The following is a 27,198-nucleotide window of genomic DNA, read 5'->3' on the forward strand; positions in this document are numbered from 1 at the left end:
TATGTACAATTTCAATTTCTCACAATACCTTGACAAGAAAAGAAGGTTCTATAGCTCTTTAGACACCAATGCCTCATGGAATGTTATTTATGAGTGATGGGTGGAAGCACCTTTTGAGCACCAAACCCTAATGACCTTATTTGAAATATTATATATATTATATATATAATACCAACAAGTAGAAATTTATGGTTGAGGTTCATCATTAATGGTTAAGCAGTTACCGAAGCCCTGGTCAGAATGTTAGTTAGTATGGGGATCAAAGCTTTTTAGAGTTGCATTAGGACATAACTCTACTTTTAGAGTTGGGAAAAAACTCAACTTTTATGTCTATCTTTTCAAGATTAGATCATTAGACTATATACTCATAACCTAATGGTTTAGTGGTATGATGTCCACTTTCAAAATAAAAGTGACTGGTTCAAATCCTTGCAAGTACAAGCTTATGAGGATTTTGTTGGAAATAAAATTGTTGTTAAAAAATATGATTAGACTATATAAATCAAAACATAGTGCTTGCTTATAATATATCCATTTATTCTGTTGTCTACTAATTTAATAAAAGAGGGAGGGATTTCTTGGGTTTAAGTTACACATGTCATAAAAAAAATAAGAGGGTTCGAGATAGGTTTGAGGTTTTCTAGAAAAAAAAAAGGGGGGAGGGGGGGGGGGGGTTGTTTAGTATCTAAGATTCTAAGTAGACAGGGGTGGTTTAGTATCTAATTAAGTAGACACATTAATCATGAATGTTATTTTGAAGAAAAAAGGGGTGTAATTCATGTAAACATGACGGTAAATCTGCATAAACCTTTTTTTACCGAAAAGTAGCTAACACAACTTTAAAAAAAATAATAAATTTTGTGACCAACATTTCATTTGAAAGATTGGGGGTCGTGATTGGTTACTTAATTTGACTGAGATTTATTATTATTCATCATATGAATGGGGGCATGTTGAAATTTAATGCCTGCTATTGGCTCATCATCCCATACTTTGTCGACACACATTTTCCTTGTTGAAGGAGCATTGAGTTTTAGGTTGACTCACATCCTACTAAATGTTTTCTTATTTTTTATTTTTTCCAATTCCAAGCATATTGTACCAAGACAAAATACTAGGATAGCAATGTGTCGGGTATTGCCGATCTTAATTGAGTCCCATACTCGGTTGTAAGGTTGTTTTCCACACCCTTCGTGTAATTCCACGTCAGGTATTGGATATAACCGTTTGTTCAAAAATAATTATAATACCTTTATAATTTTTGTGTAACATCTAGTTAAATGTGTGAATTGATTTGTAACTATTCATTAAACGTTAAAACTACATTTAAGACGATTAATATACTTTTGTCATTTTCTTTTGATGTGATTATATAACCAAGCTCTCTATCACACGATAAAAAAAAGGTACTAACAAAAAGTTATAATGGTACATACAAAACAAGTTTCACACACAATTTTGTGCTAGTGAGTTTGGCTCATACAATGCAACTAGTTTATGTTCTACTTCTATCATAGTGTAGTGCGTAAACCATATTTTATCCCCCCCCCCCCATGTTACGTTAGATTTTCACATTTAATCCCAATTAATGTTTAAAGTATGGAAATGACCATCTTTTACCCAAATTCATCTTTCACCCATTTTATATATTTAGTTTTTTTAAAGTAAATTAACTAAATTATTTCAGATTAAAATAACATAATATAAAAGTTCTATTGACAAAAATAAAAAAATAAAAAAATACAAGACTTGCTTAAAAACATATCCAATATTCCATCCCCAACTTTATCGGCTTCTTGTTTTCGAGCTAAAACCACATTTAATATTGACCTGGTCAAATTATCACATAATTTACAAATAAAATTCAAATATGCTTTCTTTTGTTGGGCTAACAATGACGCCTAATGTTGTTATTTTATAACGAATTGTGAAACTTTGTTTTCCACAATTTAACTTGGCCTCACTTGTTTACTTTCCTTATCTTCGAACCGTTCTATATCAAGCATGGTCGTCCTTTCCTTATGATAACTTGTGAAGTTGGTTATGACTTCTACCAAATCTAGATCGTTGCTTTAGAATGCATCATTTTCCCTTTGCTCTTTCAGGAATGTGTTATCATCAAGACCCAAGTCAATGTCAATGCTTAGATATTTGGCATCCGAAGACATTGTGTACATGTTCGACGCCGATGTCTTGGTACATTTAAACGATTGGGTCATTATAAAGTCAGTTCCCACTTTCAAAACGTGACCCCGTTTCATATTCCTACCAACCTAGCACTCCTTCGTATGAAGAAAACATTTTTTTTAAGATTTCCCTTTTATATTCAGAAAGTGACGTCGTGATGATATTCTTCTCATTGTGACTACTTTGTCGACCCGCCAAACTTTTGTTGAAGATACCATTAAATTTGTTTACATTTCGTTGTAAATATTTCCATTTTGAATTAATTTGATGAATGGAACATTTAGATGGCGAAGTGGTCACAAATAGCTTTTTCAAAACGAGTCGTGTTTTTGTTGTTTTCCATCTTTTGGGTCCTTTGATATTGAGGCCCAAGCCCTAGCTAATGCGACCTCTTCAAACTCGGACCATGGTTTTGCCTTTTTTTCTGGTAATTTTTTCTATGTTTTTTGGGGGACAAGTCCAGGATTCGTTAGATTCTTCATTTGTTGGACAATCCGATTCTTGGGGTTGGTGGTAGTTTGAACAGTTTGGGTGTTGGTGTTGTTGCTGGTGTTCGTATTGTCATGGGATTGGGGAGCGGTTGTAGTTGTTGTATGGATCAAAACATAGAGTTCGACCAAGGATCAAGAAATCTCGAAGATTGGTTTGTGATAGGTGAAAGTGGAGTTGCTATTGGTTACATGAATTTTTGGTATTGGGACAGTATTTGCTACTCATACGTCTCGAACCCGAATTGAGATGTCATTTCAAACAACACGTTGATTGATTCGGGAATATGATAATTACCGGCTCTCAGGTTCTTCGTATATCTAACTTTACGTGAATGACCCGTATTTTGTAATTGGAAACAAGATGTATAGGTGTAAATAGAGAAAAAAAGGGAATGAATTTTTGTAGAAAAAAAGTGTTAATTGTTGGTTAATTTATATATTGGATTTTAAATGAATATTTTAAACAAACTTTTGACCGGTCATACGGTCATACGATTGTTGCATAACAGCTGGGCGATCGGCTTGGCTACCTATTTTGGGTTCTCTTTTGTGCCCGGCCAAGTCAGGGTGGTGCTCCTGGTTGGTAGAGCTGTTCATGAGCCGAGCCGAACCGAGCAAATGCTTGCTCGTTGCTTGGCTCGTTTACAGCCGAACCGAACGTCTGAAATTCTGAAAGAACGAAAACCGAAACATGCGAAATCGAGCATTTTTCAATCGAACATTTTGCGATTTTCGAGTATAATTTATTTCTTTTCCCCTTTAAAAGTTTTCAATAAAAAACAAGTTTAAAGGCTGTAAATAATATATTTTGTAAACAAATTAATAGTTTTTAGATAAACGTGCAATATGTTGTAATCTAATAGGTTGTAAGTTTTTAGGAGATTAAGCTTGAAGTAAGATATAATGAACATGTAAATAAACTTTTGGTATGCTGAAAACATGAATCGAACTAATGAAACTATAAACTTGACGGAATATGAACAATTTAAAATGGTTTAGAAAATGGTATACTTATATTTTATATGTGTTGTCTATATATAAAATAAATTAAAATTATTCGAGCCGAACCGAACCGAACGGAGTAGACCTTTGCTCGTTGCTTGGCCCGTTTAGAAACCAAACCGAGCAGAGCGGCTCGTTTACAATCGAGTGAAAAAACAAGCGAGCATTATTTGAGCAATTCCTGAACGAGCAACGAGCGAGTTTTAAATGACGAGTGATTTGAACGGTCCTACCAACGGGCATGAAGCCTTCTCGAGCCCAACTCGCATCCACTCCATCCTCCTTTGGAGTAAACGTGTGTGAAACCTTCTTTGTTTTTTTTAGGGATGTGTGCTTATCATGATTCATGACCTTGGTCATTCTCTGTTGACTTCTATTGTCAAATATTTTTTTCATAATAATTTTTTAACACTAAACTTTCAGATTTTTAAGTGCATATATGCATGTATATGAATCCCTAACTTTTTAATTACACACCACTTATTTTATATTTTGATTTATCTAATTATAAAAGCGCGTAATTAAGATTGATTATCAGCTAATGTGTAAAAATTATATACCATGAAATTAGAAGAAAACAAATATGAACCACGGTCAAGTTTGAAAAGAAAACTCCCCAAAATAGGAATGATGTTTGGTGCATGAATATATATAATAAAGTCAAACTTATTATCGGTGGCATACGTATTATTAATCTCAGTCTTACTCTCTCATGGTATTTTTAATTATTTTCTGAAAAATTTTCATGCAAATCCTTTTGTTCAAAGCCTATTTTTATCATTTCAAATTACGTGTTTTCTTCATTTTGGTCTCTTTCTTATGGCTTACGTGGGAAGCTAGCCGGAATGGTGCTAAAAAAAGTGAGAGAAAATCCTCACGTTTACACTCAAATATGAATTAAACTACACAACATAATCATCTCAAGTGTTACATGTAGTTTTTCATATAAAATAAACTAGGTTTATTAAAAAATATCGAGGTAGAATTTTAATCCATAATATATTAAGATGGTATCTAAAAACTATGTTGAAAATGAATAAATTGTAAAATACGTATTAAAGATGAAATATGACTAGTGTAAGTTAGAGTAATATTTAAATAGCCATACAATCGCCAATTTGATTTAGTGACAAAAGTGTATGTATCAACAGTTAAAGTTATATATATATATATGTAATTTAAATAAAGATGAATTATTAAAAAGATTGAATGAATACTTTAAGTTATATATCAAGCTAAAAGATGTTATAAATACATTTAAATTTGAATATAGAATATGTTAAAGTACTAGCTCATTGAATATAAGTTTTATTTTACTATAGGGTTGAATTAAAAAAATACTTTTATTACTCTCACACACACACACATATATATAAGGTCAGGATTATAAGAGAACCTTTTAAAATCAAGAACTTTGAGAACATTTTGAGCAACAAAAAAAACTCTTAAAATATCAAAAAAAAAATTATTGAACATAAAAAAGCGAAAATTTTTAAAAAGTAAAAATAAAAAAAATTAATTGTTTTTCATTCTTTTTTCATTAATTAAAAAAACTTAATTATACACATATGTATATTTGTATTCAATCTCGATTTACATAATGTACACATATGTACATTGTTATTTATAATATTTGTACATATGTGCTTAAAAAATACCACGTATAAAATTAAAAAAAAAAATAAGTATTATACATATGTGTATAATTTTGCTAAACCAATATTTAAAAAAAAAAAATTGAAACCGGGATGAAAAATAATTTTGTTGGTTTTTTTTATTTTCACGTTTTTTTTGTTTTATACATTTTTTTTAAAAGGAGTTTTTTTTATGTTCCAAAATGTTTCTCAAAGTTCTCGATTTTAAAATGGTTCTCACGTAATCCTAATCTTATATATATATAAAAGAATATATATAATATAACTATATAATTAATAAAAACATATTTTTAACCTTTTTTTTCTAAAACATCTTATATCTTTTACATTTCTTTTTATGTTAATATTATTACAAAAAATATCGTCGATATAGTGCATATATGTAATAGTGTGCTACATGTAATACACAATATTACATATATACATGTACAATACTATTGCATATATTGCACATATGCAATACACAATATTACATATATACATGTACAATACTATTGCATATATGTGTTACATCGATTTTTTTTTTACTTTTATTTTTGCATATAATATTACAGTATTGCATATATGCACTATTGTATGTATGAATACACAATATTACATATACATGCAATACAACAGTATTACACATATGCAATGCACATTATTGCATATATGTAATACAATGTTATTACATTACATATATACACTACAATTTTTGCATTTTTTTTATCTTTATTTTTTTATCAAATGCATGAGAAGCCTTCATTTATAAATAAAATAATCTAGTGGCTTAAGAGAATCTATGAAGCAATCAAAGAACTTTTTAATGCTCGTCTATATATTAAGATTAAGATATATGATTATGCTGTATAATATAGATTGATCAAATATTAACTAGCATTAAAATAAGATTATTTATTTTTTATTAATTTTTAATTTTATTATATAAGTCATTACTAGTTAATCAAATAGGAGGTAAAGTACTTTATTACTGTATAGTGTAATATTTAGCTAATAAAAGAATTGAAGTCATAATCTTAGTTTGAAAACAGATGCATTCGGTCAACTCAAAAGTAGAACTTTGATACATAGTAAATGGACTAATTAAATACATAAAAAGTAGAGTGAAAGCCTTTGATTAAAGTTAAAACCAGTCTTAAGATTAATTGCCATTCTCTATACACATAGTTGTTTGTTATAAACTTATAATTGTCTTTCTCTCTCACAATCTGCATGAATCATACAGCTGACTTTTTGCCAACAACAGTAAATGCATCTTGCTGGCTTCTTTTGACTCTTTTTCAATTTTCATGAGAGAGAGAGGAGAACCCATTTCTCTTCGCCATTTTTCAACTCATTTCTTTGGTCAGCGTGTTATTTCATCATCATATATCACCACCTCTTCAATTCCTCATCTTCTCTTCTTTATCTCTTTCTTTTGTTCTTCTATATATAGTGTGCTTCATTCATCACTGTTTTCTCATTTTTTTCTCTCAAGGTGAACCACAAGCAACTTATTTATTTAACACACAAAGTGAGTGTGTAAACTACAAAACTGGTGTTTGATTCAATGGGTAGACCACCTTGTTGTGATAAGATAAGTGTGAAGAAGGGGCCTTGGACTCCTGAAGAAGACATAACTCTAGTGTCATATATTCAGCAAAATGGTCCTGGAAATTGGAGATCTGTACCTACTAATACTGGTATATGATCATGTTATATTTCTTATAATTTTTTGCTACTTTTTTTCTTTTTCTTTTTAAATTATTTTTGATTGATTTTGGAGGTGGGTTGGTTAGATCATTAAAGTAGTGGTATTTATTGTTTCCTCTAACTTTTTTATTTATTTTATTTTCATTATTTTTTGATACATGTTTTGTGAATTTAGGCTTGCTAAGATGCAGTAAGAGTTGCAGGTTGAGATGGACAAATTATCTTCGCCCCGGTATCAAACGCGGCAACTTCACCGAGCAAGAGGAGAGGATGATTATCCATCTTCAAGCCCTTCTTGGTAACAGGTAGGATTTTTAAAATTTTATTTTCAAGAATTTAAAAAAGTTCTAAATTTTATGTCATAAATGGTTAATTAATATTTTGTTCATTTTTTTTATAGATGGGCAGCAATAGCTTCTTATCTTCCGCAAAGGACAGATAACGATATCAAGAATTACTGGAACACTCATCTGAAGAAAAAATTTAACAGGCTTAATGACAACTCGGATCAAGGTAACAACCATCTCCATGACCATCATTCGCACCGACAAAGTTCTTCGAAGGGGTGTCATAGCTCGCCATCGTCATCCGAAACCACCATGTCTAAAGGTCAATGGGAAAGAAGGCTTCAAACTGATATCAATATGGCCAAACAAGCTCTTCGTGAAGCACTATCTATTGACAACAAAACCATCAAGTTACCCGAAATACCCCCACCGAATCGAACTACACCTATGCCATACGCTTCTAGTGCCGAAAACATTGCCCGCTTGCTCCCGAACTGGATGAATAGCTCCAAGAAATCTTCGCAAACGAGTTGCGAAAGCATCGAAACAACACAAACTCGGAGTTCATCGTTCTCTCAGCAGTTTCAAGGTGGATCCAGTAACAACCTTATTCACAACAATCAAAAGAACCACTATTACTCAAACTACAGCAATTCGGATGTTTCACAGTCGGTTTCGCCCGAAACAAGTGTGTTCCAAGATGAAAGTAAACCAAACATTGAAGGTGATCAAATGCCACCTCTTAGTTTTCTAGAGAAATGGCTATTTGATGATGCAACTGCTCAAGGTGACATGATGAATATGTCAATGGATGAAGGAGATCATGACTTCTTTTAACTTTGTTAAAGTGCAAAGTTCAAAGTTTTTTTTTTTTTTTTTGGTTTTTAAGGGGTTAAAGATGTGTTTATGGGGGCTTCGTTTACATGTTTCCTAGACTTAGTTGAAAAGATGTAAATTAATTTCTAGCAGTTATTATTAGGGTATATGGGAATAAGATGCATAAAGACTGTCGCTGTTTTTAGGAGGAAACAGTGCGTAGCTCCTGTAAACATGAAGGCAATGACTGTAAACGTTTTTCTTTGATAATGAAATTATATTTTTCCGTCTTAAGAGTAGCGTATCTACCGATTTTACCATATCGACTTGCTCGAACTCATAATAGCCTATTCATATTTAATCATAATAGCCCCCCCTACAGCCTAAAATGCTTTGGCGAGTGCCCTTTATAGTAAAACCGTCCAAAGTTTGGGAGAAAAGTTTGGCATGTCCTCTCGTCAGAGAGCGGTATTAGAATGTCTTCAGGCTCCTCATGCTAAAGACTTTTTGACTGTCACCCCCATCGAAGGGTTAGGCCAGCACATGTCAGCAGTGGAGTACCGAGCCATTCTTAAATATCGGTTAATGATCCCCCTGTTCCCAATTGATGAGCCCTGCTCGGTTTATCGTAAGGCGTGTTTAGACAATTTTGGTGAACATGCGGTTCATTGCAAAGAACTCCCGAGATTTAAATATAGACATGATTTGGTCAGGGATGTCATTTTTGATGTGTTAAAACGAGCGGGAATCTCGGCAAGAAAAGAGGCTCCTGTGAATTTTTTATCGGATTCAAGTGAAGGAAGGTCTACTCTCCGACCAACGGACATTCTTGTATTTGGATGGGCTGGGAGGAAGCATGCTTGTGTGGACCTTACTGGGGTGTCCCCTCTTGTAGGGCGTAGGGACACTGTGACATCTGCCCGATCCGACCCGACCCAGGTACCCGTTTTTCTGACCCGATCTCTTTCTTTTATGATTAATATTTATTTATACTTATATTTTACTTTTAATAATAATATATATTTTCCTTCCCGCCTCCTTCCCTCTCTTTCTTTCCGCCGTCCCGTCCCTCTTCTTCTCTCTTTCCGCCTTCTTTTCCCTCTTGTCGCCGTCCCGCCCTTAAGCCTTGTTTCCCCCTTTTTTTCTTCTAACTCTTTGCTTGTCCTTTGGTTCTTCCCGCCTAAGGTTGTCTGCGCAGCTCCACGCGCCAGACTCCTTACAAGGAAGCATGCGTGAAGACCATCTGTTCCAGCGATACGCGAGACGAACTCTTCTCGCGGCACGCTAAGAATTGTAATTCTTCTCGCAGCGCGCTAAGAACGGTAGTTCTTCCCGCGACGCGCTAAGGATTTGTAGTTCTTCTCGCAGCGCGCTAAGAATCGTAGTTCATCCCACGACGCGCGAAGAATTATAGTTCTTCCCGCGGCGCGCTAGGAATTGTAGTTCCTCCCGCGGCGCGCTAAGAAATGTGATTCTTCCCGCGGCGCGCCTTAGCTTTCTCGCGCTAGACTTGTATCTTTTCTTCTGTTTTATCTAGCCGTTTACTTTTGTGATGTCTTATCTTCTGTGCTGTTGACCTGACCTATCTTATGTCTGAAAAGCCACTTTTGGCGCAGCATGCGCACCAACCCCATTGGTTGACAGAAAAAGTGACTGACATTATCTTTTGAGATCTGCTTTTTCCATGCTTGACCAGTACCTTTATCTGACCCGCCCATGCCTGTTACTGTTCCCTGTCAACTTTATCTTGCCCCCTGCAGCTGCCATATCTTTTGATATCTTTTGCTTTTGGAATCTTTTGCTTTTTGAGATCTTTTCCCCTTTTTCTAGGGATTGTGTTCCCTAGGGTTTCTCTATAAATAATAATGTTATTTTTCTTAACACTACACACACAAACACTTATTATCTTTCTCTTCCTTTGCTCTCTGCCGATTGTCCTTCTGCCGCCTCCTCTCTTGCCTCCGTTTTCTCCTCTCTTCTGCCCAGATTTTCGGTAATATATAATATATATTATATATAATAATTTACTTATTAATTATGCTAACTTGTAATCAAGACTTAAAACCAATCATTAAAACAATAATCTTAATTATAGGTTAACTTGTGCTTGTTTAAAGTTGGTTCTTGCTTTATCTTACACCGCACCGTTTATCAAGTGAGTAATCTCGTACCTAATCCCTTTTTATTTTTAATGTTTTGGGATGTTCATGTGTTCGTACAAACTTAGAGTCTTAAACTTGTTTATGAACTTTAGTCGCGCAGTATCCCATGTGTTGAGGACGTTTACTTGGCTGTTTATTTGTATGTGTGTATCATTAACCGCTTTGTTCGGCCTATTCCGAAGTTTTCATGGATCCATTAGATGAACACGGGAGACCTATCGTTTACGGTTTTCTTTGTTTACACTTGCACAGATGTTTTCTTGTTTTTGTGCTCAATTGGGAGCACGGATTGAACTATGAACTATGAGCTATGATCTATTTAGGCTTGATCACAATCTGATTACACCCTTGTTAAACACCAGACATACACGTGTTGCGCGCAGATTTATTGTTATCTATGTATTGTATTAAACTTGATTTCTCACCAACACGCAAGTGTTTGACGTTTTATTTTAACACATGTTCAGGTTTGCTGTAGCTACATTTGGAGCTTGTGGACATGTAGGACGTTTTTACTTTTGGACCTAGATTAAAATGTATCAAGACAAGTTATTGCTGTTCGAATATTTTGCCTTATAATATATTGAATTATGTTGCTTTATGTTATCTTGTGTTTACTTTGCGCGTGCGCGAATGAATGTATTTATTAAATATTGACACCCAATAGTGTCACGAGTAATGAAACAATATGTGGCGCCCCGATGTATAATCCGCCTTTGATCGGGGTGTTACAGATTGGTATCAGAGCTCGTTGACTTTAGGATAGGTGGTTAGACGTAACGGCCTAGAATACCTAAGAGTCCCTTCTCGCGCATGAGAGAAATCTCATGTTTGCGAGCTTATTGTTAATTACTCGTTATTTATGAATATGCTCGCGCTTGCGCAGTATATGATTTTATGTTTTATTTCGCGATATTTCGATTTTTGTTGAATTTCGATTTTTATTGGTTTTACTTACATGTTCGTTTGTTGGATTTAAAAATTCGAAAAGTCATGGTGATACATGAATAGTTGATTTTCAATTTCCATTTACGATTATGTTCTGAGGTTGGAGACTTGAAAAGTCATGGTGATACATGAATTGTCAACCTCCAATACTCATTTTCTTGTATATTTTATATTGAGGATTGAAAAGTCATGGTGATACATGAATCGTCAATCTCCAATACTCGTTGCTCGTATATATTAAATTGGGAATTCAGAAAGTCATGGTGATACATGAATTGTCGATCCTTGATTCGAATTTGTTACCTTTATTAAGTCTGCATTTAGGGTCATTTATTTTACTTTAACTTTTGACAGTAACTGACTCCGTGAAACCAAGCTTTATAAGGTTATACTTTGCGATAAAACCAAGATATTAACTAAAATTAAAATTTTTATAGAATGCCTCCGCTATCTCGTCGCCATCTCAAGAAGAAAGAAGCCTCGCGCAGACGATCGCAGCAACGTTCCCAGGAAATGGCCACCGCAATAGCCCAAGCTTTGAGCCAAAACAATACCAACACCCCCGGTTACAACATTAAATCCTTCAATGCGGGTAACCCTCCAAGGTTCACAGGCCTTGAAGGAGCCACCGTGATGCTCCAGTGGTTTGAGAAAATTGAAAACACTTTCCTCCACACCCAATGCCCCTCAGACAGGCGAACCCTGTATGCTTCCAGTGTCCTGGAATCCAGAGCGCTTACATGGTGGAATGGAGTAGCTCATGCGCGTGGCGCAGAAACTGCTTCTAACATGCCCTGGGAGGAATTCAAAGAAATTCTGACGCGAGAATTCTGCTCTCCCAACGAAGTTAAACGCCTGGAGGAAGAATTTTGGAATCTTAAGCAGTACAGTGGAGAAGCGCGCGAGTACGCGACGCGCTTCCATGAACTAAGCCTGCTTGTCCCTCACCTTGTCACCCCTTCCCGCCGAGCCATTGAGAAATTCCTTGGGGGTCTCCCCATGGAAATTCAAGATTCTGTATGGGCCAGAAACCCAGCAACCCTCTCTGACGCCATCGAGTTGGCCGCTGTGCTCAGCGACAACCATGTCAGAGCAGGAACCCTGTTCCTGCGGGGAACTGAGAAGACCAAACCCACCAAGACTGTCCCTGAACCAACAGAAACCAAACCAGAACCCTCAAACCGTAGCAACCTCAAGCGCAGGCGCAAGGCCTATGCGCTTACCAACCCGCCCATTGTCCAGCAACCCATCTACCAACCTCCAGTTTACGCGCCTAACCCACTGTCAACCTACCCAACATCTCCTGTAGTCCACAACTATGCCTTAACCAATCCAGCACTCCCCGCCCCGCCACCTAAGAAACCTTACACAGGAAATCAACCCTTTTGCCCAACCTGTAGACTTCACCACCCAACCCAAACCCCGTGTCGACAATGTAACCGTTGTGGCCGCGTTGGCCACTCTGCCGAATACTGTAGAGTCCCTCCCGCCAACCCAATTGCGCCAACACCACCAGTCTACCCGCAGAACCCACAACCAGCCTACCAAAACCCACGACCCAGGTCGTGCTATAACTGCGGTGATCCCAGTCATTTCCGGAACGCGTGCCCCAGACTACAAGTTCAGATTACGCAAGCGAATCCGGTGAACCAGATTTCGAACCAAGTGACACGTGGCCAAGCTTTTAACATAACCGCGCACCAAGCGCAAGCGAATAATGACGTAGTTAATGGTACATTTTTGCTTAACGGATTTTATGCTTCTGTACTTTTTGATACTGGCGCCGATCGAAGTTTTATTTCTCGCGCGTTTGAGCAAAAGCTTGCGCGACCGCGCAACGATTTAAAAGAAAATTTTTCAGTTGAATTGGCTAATGGCGAAACTGTTTTAATTAACTCAGTGATTAAGGATTGCACGCTTAACCTAAACGAAAACGATTTTCTGATCGACCTCATCCCCATGCCTCTTGGAAGTTTTGATGTTATTATTGGTATGGACTGGCTCTCGAAGAATCGCGCCGAAGTTATTTGCGCCAAGAAGTTGATTCGCATACCTCGAGAAAATGGTGATCTTCACATCTACGGCGAAAAACCCTCCAGTGGTCTTAAGCTTATGTCTTGCGCCGAAGCCCAAAGACTCATGCGGAAGAAGTGCATTGCATTTCTAGCCCATGTGGTTAAACCTGCTGAAGAGAAGAAGCTTCGCGATATCCCTGTTGTGCGTGATTTCCCTGAAGTTTTTCCTGATGATCTTCCTGGTATCCCTCCCGCTCGTGAAGTCGAGTTCCGTATTGATCTTGTCCCTGGTGCTTCCCCCGTAGCTAAATCTCCTTACTGTCTTGCGCCCGCTGAGATGCAAGAATTGGCAAGCCAACTTCAAGAGTTGACTGCTAAAGGATTCATTCGCCCTAGCTCTTCGCCCTGGGGTGCTCCGGTGTTGTTCGTTAAAAAGAAAGATGGATCGTTTCGCATGTGTATTGATTACCGCGAGTTAAACAAACTCACCATTAAAAACCGGTATCCCTTACCGCGTATTGACGACCTCTTTGATCAACTCCAAGGTGCCTCTTGTTTTTCCAAGATTGATCTCCGCTCTGGCTATCACCAGTTGCGCATCCGCGATGAAGATGTTCCGAAGACTGCTTTTCGAACTCGTTATGGCCACTTTGAATTCTTGGTCATGTCCTTCGGTTTAACCAACGCACCCGCCGTTTTCATGGATCTAATGAATCGGGTGTGTAGGCCTTTCTTGGATAAATTCGTGATTGTGTTTATCGATGACGTTCTGATTTATTCTAAGACCAAGGCTGAGCATGAGCAACATCTCCGATTGGTATTGCAAAAGCTTCAAACCGAGCAGCTCTTTGCCAAGCTCTCCAAGTGTGAATTCTGGTCTAATGAAGTACAGTTTCTTGGCCATGTTGTAAACAAGATGGGTATCCATGTCCACCCATCCAAGATTGAAGCAATCAAGAACTGGATTACGCCGACCACTCCTTCTGAGATCCGTTCCTTTCTGGGCTTAGCTGGTTATTACCGGCGCTTCATTTCGAACTTCTCGAAGATCGCTTTGCCTTTAACAGCTTTAACGCACAAAGGTAAACCGTATATTTGGGGCTCGAAGGAAGAAGAAGCCTTTCTAACGCTCAAGCGTTTGTTGTGTGAAGCTCCTGTTCTTGCGCTACCTGAAGGTAATGATGATTTTGTCGTGTACTGCGATGCCTCCAACCAAGGTCTCGGTTGTGTTCTTATGCAACGAGGCAAGGTTATCGCTTACGCATCAAGGCAACTCAAGGTTCATGAAAAGAATTATACAACTCACGATCTCGAACTTGGTGCAGTTGTTTTTGCCTTGAAGATCTGGAGACACTACCTTTATGGTACTAAGTGTATCCTTTACACTGACCATAAAAGCCTTCAGCATATTTTTGATCAAAAGGAACTTAACATGAGGCAACGCCGATGGAACGAACTCATCAGCGATTACGATTGTGAGATCCGGTATCATCCTGGTAAGGCTAATGTGGTAGCCGATGCGCTCAGCCGAAAACCCTGCCAGCTTAACTGTATCTTGCCGCGCACGCAGCTTCACTTCGCGCCGATTCAAAGCAACCTTGAATCGCGTATTCGTGACGCGCAGCGCGCATCCATCAGTAATGGTAACCTTCGCGCCGAGTTAGCGTGTGGCGCGGAAGCGCATTTTGTGCCCAATCTGAGTGGAATTCTCTGCTATCTTAATCGCATCTGGATTCCCTTTGATGAGAATCTTCGCGCTGATATCCTAAGTGAGGCGCATAAATCTCGGTATTCTATTCATCCCGGCGCTGATAAGATGTACAAGGATTTGCGCATTACTTATTGGTGGCCCGGCATGAAAAAGGATATTGCTGTGTTCATAGCTAAATGCCTGACTTGTTCTAAGGTAAAAGCTGAACACCAACGCCCATCTGGTTTGCTCGAACAACCAGAAATTCCTACGTGGAAATGGGAATGTGTAGCGATGGACTTCATTACCAAGTTACCTTTGACAGCAAGCAAACATGATAGCATTTGGGTAATAGTGGATCGTTTGACTAAGTCTGCTCACTTCCTGCCCATTCGTGAAAACTACCGTGTTGAGCATCTCGCGCAGCTTTATGTCAAGGAAATTGTCTGCCGCCATGGTACTCCTTTGAGCATCATATCCGATCGCGATGGCCGTTTTATATCTCGCTTTTGGAAATCTCTCCAATCTGCGCTAGGAACTCGCTTGGACATGAGTACGGCATATCATCCTCAGACTGACGGTCAGTCTGAGCGAACTATTCAAACTCTTGAGGATATGCTCCGATCTTGTGTTCTTGATTTTGGAGGAAATTGGGATTCACACCTGCCTTTGATCGAGTTCTCTTATAATAACAGCTATCATTCCAGTATTGGTATGGCCCCATTTGAAGCACTTTACGGTCGTAAGTGCCGCTCCCCGATTTGTTGGAGCGAAGTGGGTGAAACTCAAATCACAGGACCCGAACTTGTTCAAGAGACAACCGATAAAATCGCCAAGATCCGTGATCATCTGCTGACTGCCAGAAGCCGACAGAAGAGTTACGCAGATCGCAGGCGAAAGCCTCTCGAATTTCAAGTTGGTGATCTTGTTCTCCTCAAAGTGTCGCCTTGGAAAGGTGTTGTCCGCTTTGGGAAGAAAGGTAAGCTTGCTCCTCGATATGTTGGACCATTTAAGATTCTCGCGCGTGTAGGAAAAGTTGCCTACAGACTTGACCTGCCGCCCGCGCTCAGTAATGTGCATCCAACGTTCCATGTATCCAATCTCAAGAAGTGTTTAGCTGACGAGAACCTTCACATTTCACTTGATGAAGTTCAAGTTGACGAATCTATGCATTTCGTCGAGAAGCCTGTTGAAATTTTGGATCGCGAGGTTAAGCAAACCAAGCGCAGTTGCATCCCTATCGTGAAAGTTCGCTGGGAGTCCAAGCGCGGAGCCGAGTTTACATGGGAAAGGGAAGATCAAATGAAGATCAAGTACCCGCACCTGTTCTCTGCGCAACCTACTTCGAGATAAATTTCGGGGCGAAATTTCTTAAAGTAGGGGAGACTGTGACATCTGCCCGATCCGACCCGACCCAGGTACCCGTTTTTCTGACCCGATCTCTTTCTTTTATGATTAATATTTATTTATACTTATATTTTACTTTTAATAATAATATATATTTTCCTTCCCGCCTCCTTCCCTCTCTTTCTTTCCGCCGTCCCGTCCCTATTCTTCTCTCTTTCCGCCTTCTTTTCCCTCTTGTCGCCGTCCCGCCCTTAAGCCTTGTTTCCCCCTTTTTTTCTTCTAACTCTTTGCTTGTCCTTTGGTTCTTCCCGCCTAAGGTTGTCTGCGCAGCTCCACGCGCCAGACTCCTTACAAGGAAGCATGCGTGAAGACCATCTGTTCCAGCGATACGCGAGACGAACTCTTCTCGCGGCACGCTAAGAATTGTAATTCTTCTCGCAGCGCGCTAAGAACGGTAGTTCTTCCCGCGACGCGCTAAGGATTTGTAATTCTTCTCGCAGCGCGCTAAGAACGGTAGTTCTTCCCGCGACGCGCTAAGAATCGTAGTTCATCCCACGACGCGCGAAGAATTATAGTTCTTCCCGCGGCGCGCTAGGAATTGTAGTTCCTCCCGCGGCGCGCTAAGAAATGTGATTCTTCCCGCGGCGCGCCTTAGCTTTCTCGCGCTAGACTTGTATCTTTTCTTCTGTTTTATCTAGCCGTTTACTTTTGTGATGTCTTATCTTCTGTGCTGTTGACCTGACCTATCTTATGTCTGAAAAGCCACTTTTGGCGCAGCATGCGCACCAACCCCATTGGTTGACAGAAAAAGTGACTGACATTATCTTTTGAGATCTGCTTTTTCCATGCTTGACCAGTACCTTTATCTGACCCGCCCATGCCTGTTACTGTTCCCTGTCAGCTTTATCTTGCCCCCTGCAGCTGCCATATCTTTTGATATCTTTTGCTTTTGGAATCTTTTGCTTTTTGAGATCTTTTCCCCTTTTTCTAGGGATTGTGTTCCCTAGGGTTTCTCTATAAATAATAATGTTATTTTTCTTAACACTACACACACAAACACTTATTATCTTTCTCTTCCTTTGCTCTCTGCCGATTGTCCTTCTGCCGCCTCCTCTCTTGCCTCCGTTTTCTCCTCTCTTCTGCCCAGATTTTCGGTAATATATAATATATATTATATATAATAATTTACTTATTAATTATGCTAACTTGTAATCAAGACTTAAAACCAATCATTAAAACAATAATCTTAATTATAGGTTAACTTGTGCTTGTTTAAAGTTGGTTCTTGCTTTATCTTACACCGCACCGTTTATCAAGTGAGTAATCTCGTACCTAATCCCTTTTTATTTTTAATGTTTTGGGATGTTCATGTGTTCGTACAAACTTAGAGTCTTAAACTTGTTTATGAACTTTAGTCGCGCAGTATCCCATGTGTTGAGGACGTTTACTTGGCTGTTTATTTGTATGTGTGTATCATTAACCGCTTTGTTCGGCCTATTCCGAAGTTTTCATGGATCCATTAGATGAACACGGGAGACCTATCGTTTACGGTTTTCTTTGTTTACACTTGCACAGATGTTTTCTTGTTTTTGTGCTCAATTGGGAGCACGGATTGAACTATGAACTATGAGCTATGATCTATTTAGGCTTGATCACAATCTGATTACACCCTTGTTAAACACCAGACATACACGTGTTGCGCGCAGATTTATTGTTATCTATGTATTGTATTAAACTTGATTTCTCACCAACACGCAAGTGTTTGACGTTTTATTTTAACACATGTTCAGGTTTGCTGTAGCTACATTTGGAGCTTGTGGACATGTATGACGTTTTTACTTTTGGACCTAGATTAAAATGTATCAAGACAAGTTATTGCTGTTCGAATATTTTGCCTTATAATATATTGAATTATGTTGCTTTATGTTATCTTGTGTTTACTTTGCGCGTGCGCGAATGAATGTATTTATTAAATATTGACACCCAATAGTGTCACGAGTAATGAAACAATATGTGGCGCCCCGATGTATAATCCGCCTTTGGTCGGGGTGTTACAGACACCGGGTTTGTTGCTAGGCAGGCCGTGTTAAAGGCAGAAGCAGGAAAAATTGCTAAGCACGAGAAGGCGTGTGTGGAGAATCAACACGCCTTCATTCCTTTTGCTTTTGATACATTTGGGTCTCTTGCTCCCGATGCTGCTACGTTTTTAAAAAGAGTTCAGCGGGTCGTGCACAGTAACTCAACGACGCCAAAGAACGATAATTTTATTTTCAGTAGGATCGGTTTTGCCATTCAAAAGGGGTGGCGGCGCAGCTTGTTGCCCGCTTACCTGCCTCTTTATTATAATTGGATCCATTTATTGGAACTGAAAAGAAGTCGTGATTTAGTGTTGTGTATCATCAAAAAAAAATCATTGAGATTGAACAAGTCAATTCAATCAAATCAGTTTTTATTTATTTAATTTTTTTTAAAGATGCAAATTAATAAAAAAAATTAAGTTTGAAAGTGATTTTATAATTTTCGTTTTATTAGTTCACAGCTGACAATACTTAGGTGTGTGACTTAAGAGTATTATATATATTATTTCCTGCAATGTGTAAACATTAAGGTAGTGTTTGGTATGAGGTAATGGGTGAGGGAATGGAATAACCGAATAACTCATTCAAAGGTAATAAAAAAATGTATATTTGGTTGAATAATGGAATAAAATTAACTATTAGTTAAGTGAATCACTTTCCTTGTAAATCTATTAAATCCATTCCTTCCTTACCCTCCTGTTATTTTTTGATTCCCTCCTCTTTAATATATTTTCACTATTTTGTCCCTTTACCAATACTAATACGATTAATTATTAAAATGATTCAAAACGCTTATATTTGATTACCGATTAAAGTCATGAAATTAAAGAAACAAAAGTTATATTTGTTTATTGATTTTATATGTTACCCGTATATTTATTTGTATTAATTATCTAATAATTTAGGGTAAAGTTAAAATACAAAAGATACAAAAATGAGAAGGGTGAGAATAAATCTAGTCCATTGATCCTAAATTTGAATGGATGAGATTAATTTAATAAATAAAAATTGATGAAAAGGGCATGAAGGTAATAAACCACATTTATTGACTTCCTTTATCCACATGCAAGGCACATGTCAATTCCCCCATCATTTTAAAATGTCCATACCTTTTTCAAACGACATTATTTTTAAAAAAAAATTCACCATAATAATAAGCGTTTTTTATCTTTAATATGAGTATCATATTGTTATATAAAAATAAAAAAAAAATTAATGGGTTTTTTAAATTGTGTTTTTTTGTTGTTCATTGTGTAATATATTGTTTCCATTGTGTTATATTTACCAGACTCTATTTCCATTGTGTTATATTTACCAGACGCTGTTTCCATTGTGTTATATTTACCAGACTCTGTTTCCATTGTGTTATATTTACCAGACGTTGTTTTCATTGTGTTATATTTACCAGACTCTGTTTCCATTGTGTTATATTTACCAGACTATGTTTCCATTATGTTATATTTACCAGACCCTGTTTCCATTGTGTTATATTCACATGACTCATCTTATACACAACAACACAATAGTCTAATTGCACAATGACACAATAATGTTAATAATTTTGGTTTCAGACTCTGTCTCCATTGTGTTATATTTACCACACCATGTCTCCATTGTGTTATATTTACCAGACTCTGTTTTTATTGTGTTATAGTTACCTGACTGTGTTTTCATTGTGTTATATTTACCAGACTCTGTATCCATTGTGTTATATTTACCAGACTCTGTTTCTATTGTGTCATATTCACATGACTCATCTTATGCACAATAACACAATAGTCTAACTGTATAATGACACAATAATGTTGTTTCAGACTCTGTCTCCATTGTGTTATATTTACCAGACTCTGTTTCCATTGTGTTATACACTCACACAAATGATCTTATATGACACAATAACACAATGACGTAAATTATTTTTTATTCTTATATAACAAAATTATACTCATATTAAAGGTAAAACAACGCTTGTTATTATGGTGAATTTTTTTTAAAAAAATATCATATGAAAAAGTTATAAATGTTATGAAATGATAGGGGTATTAACATGTGTCTTGCATGTGGAGAGATAAAATGTGTACAATTACCTATATACCCTTTTTTCTTTGGTCCATACTTGACATATGTTAATTAATTATGGCTTCTTATCCTTCTCATTTTTATTCTCCTTTATAGAATAACTTGACCCAATAATTTATAATCTAAATTACGATGAATGCTTATGTTTTGATAACGTTGGAGCTGTGTATTATATTAAAAGGCAAAAAATAACATAAAAGAAATTAGCTACATTCGGATTTTTTTGGAGATTTTGAAATTTATGAGTTAAAAATATTTTATTTTTCATATTATAAATTTCAACAGAATAATTATGTAAATGTAAAAATTAATAAAATTTGAAGCATGGGCATTTTTGTCATTTTCATGAATTGTATTCCATTTCAATAGAGTAACCAAACAAAACAATAAAATGGTAATGGTCCTTTTCATTCCATCGTTCATTCCATTCCATCGTCCATTCCATTCACCCGTTCATTTCATTACCCAATACCAAACATACCCTAACACTGTGTTCTCAAGTTCATAATTGATCAATTCCCAAATGTGATATAGAAATTGGACTAGGGATTATATATATATATATATATATATATATATATATATATTAGGATCATGAGAGAACTTTTTTGAAATTGAGAACTATGTCACAGAAAACTTAAAAATAAAAAAAATCATAAAATAAAAAAAAACACAAAAATCAAAAAAGTAAAAAAACCAAAATTCTTATTTTATCATCCCGGTTTAAAAAAACACGATTTAGCTAAATTATATACACATATGTATAATATATACATATATGTACATTTACATGTTTTTTTGTACACATGTGTATAATTTAAGATAAATGATACTGTACATATGTGTATATTACGTAACTAAAAATTATATAAAATTATAAATACGATTTTTTTTATTTTTTTATTATTATTTTTATTTTTTTTAATGAAACCGGAATGAAATATATATATATATATATATATATATATAGGGTACGGATCCTAAGAGAACCCTTTGCAAATTGAGAACTTTGAGAACCATTCTGGACCACTAAAAACACATTTAAAAAAAATATTTAAAAAAATCATAAAACAAAAAATAATAAAAATTTTAAAAAACTAAAAAACCGAAATTCTTATATTTCATTCCGGTTTCAATAAAAAAACAAAAAAAAAACAAAAAAAAACGTCGTATTATACACATATGTATAATTTTATATAATCTTTAGTTACGTAATATACACATATTTACAGTATCATTTATCTTAAATTATACACATGTGTACAAAAAAACATGTAAGTGTACATATATGTATATATTATACATATGTGTATATAATTTAGCTAAACCGAGTTTTTTTAATGAAACCGGGATGATAAAATAAGAATTTTGGTTTTATACTTTTTTGATTTTTGTGTTTTTTATTATTTTATGATTTTTTTTATTTTTTGGTTTTTTGTGGTATAAAATGCTTCTCATAGTTCTCAATTTCAAAAAAGTTATCTTTTGATCCTGATCCTTTATATATACATGTCTAGGATATGAGGTATTAACAAAATAATCACAAGTATCATATATCGATATATGAAATTAAATGTATTTACATCATAGCTAACCATCTAAACATATCCAGAATACTTTATAAAATCGGTTCACATTAAAAGTCACCGCTTAGACCATCAGCAATGCATGACTCATCATTTGCTAAAGGACATGTAATGTCACCGAACACGTAGCAACGCACTCATCATTCACTATATATGTTTCTCAAATAACCATTCCTAAAATTTCCTCGTTATCACTTCATCTTACATTAATTTTGATGCGCATGCCCTAGCGTGTTAGATGGCTTAAACAAGAAAATGATTTGATTGAAATATTTAAGTCGAATGATTAAGTTGGAAAGCATTAAAAATTATCAAAAAATAAACTATCTAACTAACCAAACCGTATCCCTTACTTATACCAAACAATTCAAAAGTCAAACTATGAAACATGATAAACATAAAACAATAATCATCATTATCGTACTTAGTGTATATCTCATCAATAACAAAGATATGGTAGGGTATGAGGAGGGTAAGATGTAGACAGCCTTACCTCTATCCCATAGGGATAAAGAGGCTGCTTCAAATGAAAGAAATGAAAAAAAAGAAATATAATTAAATCTTTATCTTTAGCTTCCATCTCCATCTCGATCCTTCCACCAACTCATATCGCTACTCCATGAGCCAGCCTTGCTTCCTCTGGCTCAACTCGCCTCCTAACTTAATACCCAGATCAAATGGCCCATTGAAAGAACACACCACATATGGAGGCCTATGGATGCGCATACATTGTACCTCCAGTTAGAAAAAGACTCGGCCTCGAGTCTGGCTCAATCCTCGAGAGTCCATGTACCAGTTTCCCTTTTCGCGCCCATTTGTTCCAATCCCAAATGTCCACTGTCTGAACCAACAAGCTAAGAAAACCAATTTAACACTCTGGATAAAGTAACTAGAAAGTATCTCTCCGTGCAATATAATCTAAATAAACAAAGTAACAATATGTGTAACACTCATGTATACCTAGATACATCATTACAAATTAAAACAAATATAACTAATCTACATTTGAACAAAAATAAGGTTAAAGGTAATTTCATGAGAAAAAGAAAATATAGATAAGTTTCCAAGAAAATTAAGTAATAATCAGTATTTAATAAATATCATTTATTAAGTAGACAAATATAATTGATGTTTTGAAATATTTTGTACTACATCCTTAACCAATAATGCAAAGGTTTTACTCTAACAGACTACTTAATTTTCAAATTAATAAATGTGATAATAACTGTATGAAAGTAATGTCATGAAAGCCTACACGTACAGAAGTCTTACCTACCACTTTCAAATTAACAATTTTAGAATTACATCCTAATATTAATGAAAATCAAAGCACGTAGTACTATCAATTGGGTGTTAGTTTACTGCAAAACCATAGCATTTAATAACACATAGGATTAGAAGGTTTTTGGGTAGGTTTTGGGTTCAAGTACTACAGAGACGACAATAATTAAAAAGAAATTAATTCGCCATTAAAAAAAAATCATGAAGTGGTAAATTAACATGCCGTTACAAGCGAAGTCTCAAAAAAGATATATACATTTATCTTTTAATTTTAAATATATTATATCTACACCCAAATAATAGATTATTTGAACAATGTACTACAAGAAAATACGTCGTTATGGAGTTTTTTTTTTGAACGTAGATATTTCTGAAAAGATAAAGGGTGTGTTTTTTCAAGATGACACATACTGAAAGTAAGATATATACAAGCCTAGCATGGATTAAGTTCATGGGTTTGAGTTCGATTTAAATGACTTCAAGTCTGTTTTTCTTTTGAATTTTGTTAACACTTAATTAAAATTCTACCTTACCTTCATGCACGTGCAAAGATTTGAACCACTACCACTACCACTTTTGTGGAGGGCAAACAAGCTTGAAATCCTTCGGCACTTGAAACTAAAGAGAATATCCAAAACATAATAGCAAATAAGATATCATATGCAAACATACGACTAAAACCATGCTGCTTCATAAGTAAAAAACATGCATGCTAGATGCATTCTAGGAGATTGTTCAGAGGTGGATAAAGTTGAAGTGTCTATCAACATGCATATATGTTACCTAATATATTTAGCATGTTGTCTTAGTGTTATCTAATATTCAACATGCTGTCTCAGTGCATTTTTGTTCTCTGAATCTCTGGCATATTCACTATCTTTGTTTAGGTATATATTTGTAACTACAATTAGTAAACGGAGGATTAGTATGATAGTATCCCACGCGGACCAAACCATGCCACCAAAACACGAGTATGTGGATCATCAAACGCATCGTTCGGATGAACAAGCAGGTATCATAGGGTTTGCATGTGTTTCAATCAAACGTCATGTGAATTCGTTGTTAAAATCAGACCAAATAGTTTCTTGATAGGGGTTTAACCATCGCAATGTTCCGGCTGACAACTAACAGCTGGTTATAAACTTATAATGGCTTTAGAGATATCATTTGGTAGAAACACCATATACTGATCAGTAACTTGTTACTACCGACGATGAGTAACCTGTTGCTAGCTACACAAGGGGCTCCATTCCCCAAGGTCCAAATCTACGTGTCAACCTACAAACATGAAAGGAACCCAACTCAACCAATGTGGAGCATGAATGTTTGTCGCAGGTTTGTTTAAGTAAACTTGCTGCAAACTTATAATATGGGCCCCCTCTTTCTCATACACCCATATTATATAATATTACACACATACATATATATTTAATATTTTTTTAATAGAGTTTGTGAAAGTTTGTTGTTGTGAAAGAAAGTGAGGTTTTTGATAAAAGTTTGAAATATGATGTGGCGATTTATATTAGTTTGTTGTTGTGGATGCTCTAAGAGCATCTACAACAACAAACCTCTACAAACCGTCACATCAGTGCCACATCAGATTTCAAACTTTTTTTAAAAACCTCACTTAATTCTACAATAACAAACCTTCACAAACTCATCACATAATATTAAAATAATAATAATAATAATAATAATAATATATACATGTTATATGTGTGTGTGGTTGAGAGAGTGGTCCCCCAATTTTTGCCACCTATGATGTTTGGATGAAGTTTATAGTCAAATTGTGAAGCAAACTTGTAGCCCACAACAAGAAAAGTTGGTATCTCTCTTGTTTGAAGCCATCCACATCATCCAAACTTTGGGTTTTACATCCCATTGTGGATGCTCTAAGGTTCAGTAACTTGTCGATACTCATTGTCTGGCTGACCTACATTATAGGTAGGGGGTCCGCCGTCCCCCGTGAAAAAGTCTGATTTGCGTAATCGGATGGGTAATGAAAATTTAAACAATGGTTGTATTTGTTTCATTGAGAAATACTTGTTTATAAATGCCAAATAGAATATGTATTGGTTAGATTTAAAAAAAATTGATAATACGTAGAAAACAACTTTAGATAGATGTATTTTAATTATGTATTTTTAATTAAGTTTAACGTACTTTTTTCGGTTCAATGATATTTTGTTTGGTTATATTTTCTATATGACTATAACTGTAAAAAGTGCATCGTTAATGGAGTGATGGCAACTACAAGTGCACAACGTACACGGGTCAATGATGTAATATAAAGTGTACATCTTTTAGCATCAAATTAATCCAATATTTATTTAAAACTCCATAAAAATTTGTTGTATTTGGTAAATATTTGAATTGTTTGCGAATTTACAGGTCCAGATGTCCGCCCAACAAAGAATGATGAAAAGATGGTGTTCATGACAAAGATACGATTCTTTTATGATGTGCACGACCGTGCTAAGGAAATTCGTATGGATGACAATTTATACACAAGACACGAATACACGACACGCACATACCCGAATTTAACAGGTAACATGTAAGACCTTAACAAGTTTCGTGTACTAAACATGCAAAACAAAATTTACCTGTTAATTTTCGTGTCTAAACTGATAAAATACATGTTTATACATGTTAGGTACCTAGTTAGATTTTTATAATTACACACACACACACACATATATATATATATAGAGAGAGAGAAAGAGAGAAGATACAATACAATAATCATTGTCATACAAAACGTACGAGTGACATATATTATCCGAAAAATAATACCTGTTTTTCTAGTACTAGTTATTCGATTTGAGTAACACTATGTGTTTTATATCTACTTTCGCAACTGGTTTGGTTGATGCTATCTACCATTCAACATGTTTTCTTTTTCTCATGCATCTCCACCATTGTTTCTTTGAGCATATCTTCCTACAATTAGTAAATACCTATTAACCAATACACTTTTAATAGTAGAAGGTGATTCTATGAAGACATTAATTCTAGACCAAAACGAGACCATTAACATGCTAGTTTTGGCTTGTCCGTTATGTTTTTCTTGTATGGACGGTTGTTCAAACTACATTCTTTTTTGTTGATTTGTGAGGTGTACCAAATTATACATGTTTTTGTCACATATATAACAGGTTTATAGTGATGATTTTATAAGATTAAGGCACTTAGCTGTCCATATTGTGTAATAAGATTAAGGCACTTAGCTGTCCATATTGTGTAATTATAGGACGGGATGGTGTGTTTTAAAAATGTATTACCTAGCTATTAACCATTAATCCTTTTAGCAGCCACCACCATTGCTATCAACATAAATATTACCTACATCAGTGGCTGGATCACTACTATTGCTATCATCATAATTACAATTACTATTTTCAACATCACAACACTACCATGCATCAATCAATGTCAAATAACTAGTCATCATATTCGCTAGACCATTGTAGTGGATGGCCCGAAGAAAGAGGGGGGGGGGGGGGGTGTTATCTGCTATGTATCGTCATGTCATCATAGGGTTTTATAATTAAAATGAGTGTAGTGGAAAGAGTTTTTTCAAATCATTATCTCATTATATTTTAGTATTATTATTTATCAAAACAATAATAATAATAATAATAATAATAAACAAGTCACTAATCACCTTCCACTCTCCCTCCCTCACTAGCGCTACGTGGGAAGCGTCCCCCTCTCCATAGCGCCCTGATGTGCTAAAAACAGTCAATAAATATTAACTAAATTAAACAAGTAATAAAAACAAGACCTAAGACTCAACTAAACAAAACACCGTCAAGTGAACCGGTCAATTGTACTAAGCTAAGTAAGTCCGGAATATTGAACCCACGGGACTCTATAAAT

At 35.7% G+C, this 27,198-nt stretch overlaps 1 protein-coding gene across 1 annotated transcript; it reads left to right on the top strand.

The window, feature by feature from the left end:
* Positions 1 to 6,449: 6,449 nt before the first annotated feature.
* On the top strand, positions 6,450 to 8,411 carry LOC143588851 (myb-related protein 306-like). Its single transcript, XM_077069760.1, has 3 exons — positions 6,450 to 7,017; positions 7,203 to 7,332; positions 7,428 to 8,411. Exons 1-3 carry the CDS (start codon positions 6,885 to 6,887, stop codon positions 8,149 to 8,151), a joined length of 987 nt encoding a protein of 328 aa, XP_076925875.1. The 5' UTR covers positions 6,450 to 6,884; the 3' UTR covers positions 8,152 to 8,411.
* The last annotated feature ends 18,787 nt before the right edge of the window (positions 8,412 to 27,198 follow it).

Source organism: Bidens hawaiensis, unplaced genomic scaffold (assembly GCF_021521415.1).
Source record: "Bidens hawaiensis isolate Kalapana, Puna unplaced genomic scaffold, B.hawaiensis_p1.1 tig00036821_1, whole genome shotgun sequence".
In the NCBI taxonomy this organism is placed as follows: domain Eukaryota; kingdom Viridiplantae; phylum Streptophyta; class Magnoliopsida; order Asterales; family Asteraceae; genus Bidens; species Bidens hawaiensis.

Bases quoted from the DNA above. Each gene is read 5' to 3' on its own strand.
- LOC143588851 (XM_077069760.1), top strand. From the start codon at position 6,885: ATGGGTAGACCACCTTGTTGTGATAAGATAAGTGTGAAGAAGGGGCCT. The intron at 7,018-7,202 runs GTATATGATCAT...TTGTGAATTTAG, and splicing joins ATCTGTACCTACTAATACTG to GCTTGCTAAGATGCAGTAAG. The intron at 7,333-7,427 runs GTAGGATTTTTA...TTTTTTTTATAG, and splicing joins CAAGCCCTTCTTGGTAACAG to ATGGGCAGCAATAGCTTCTT.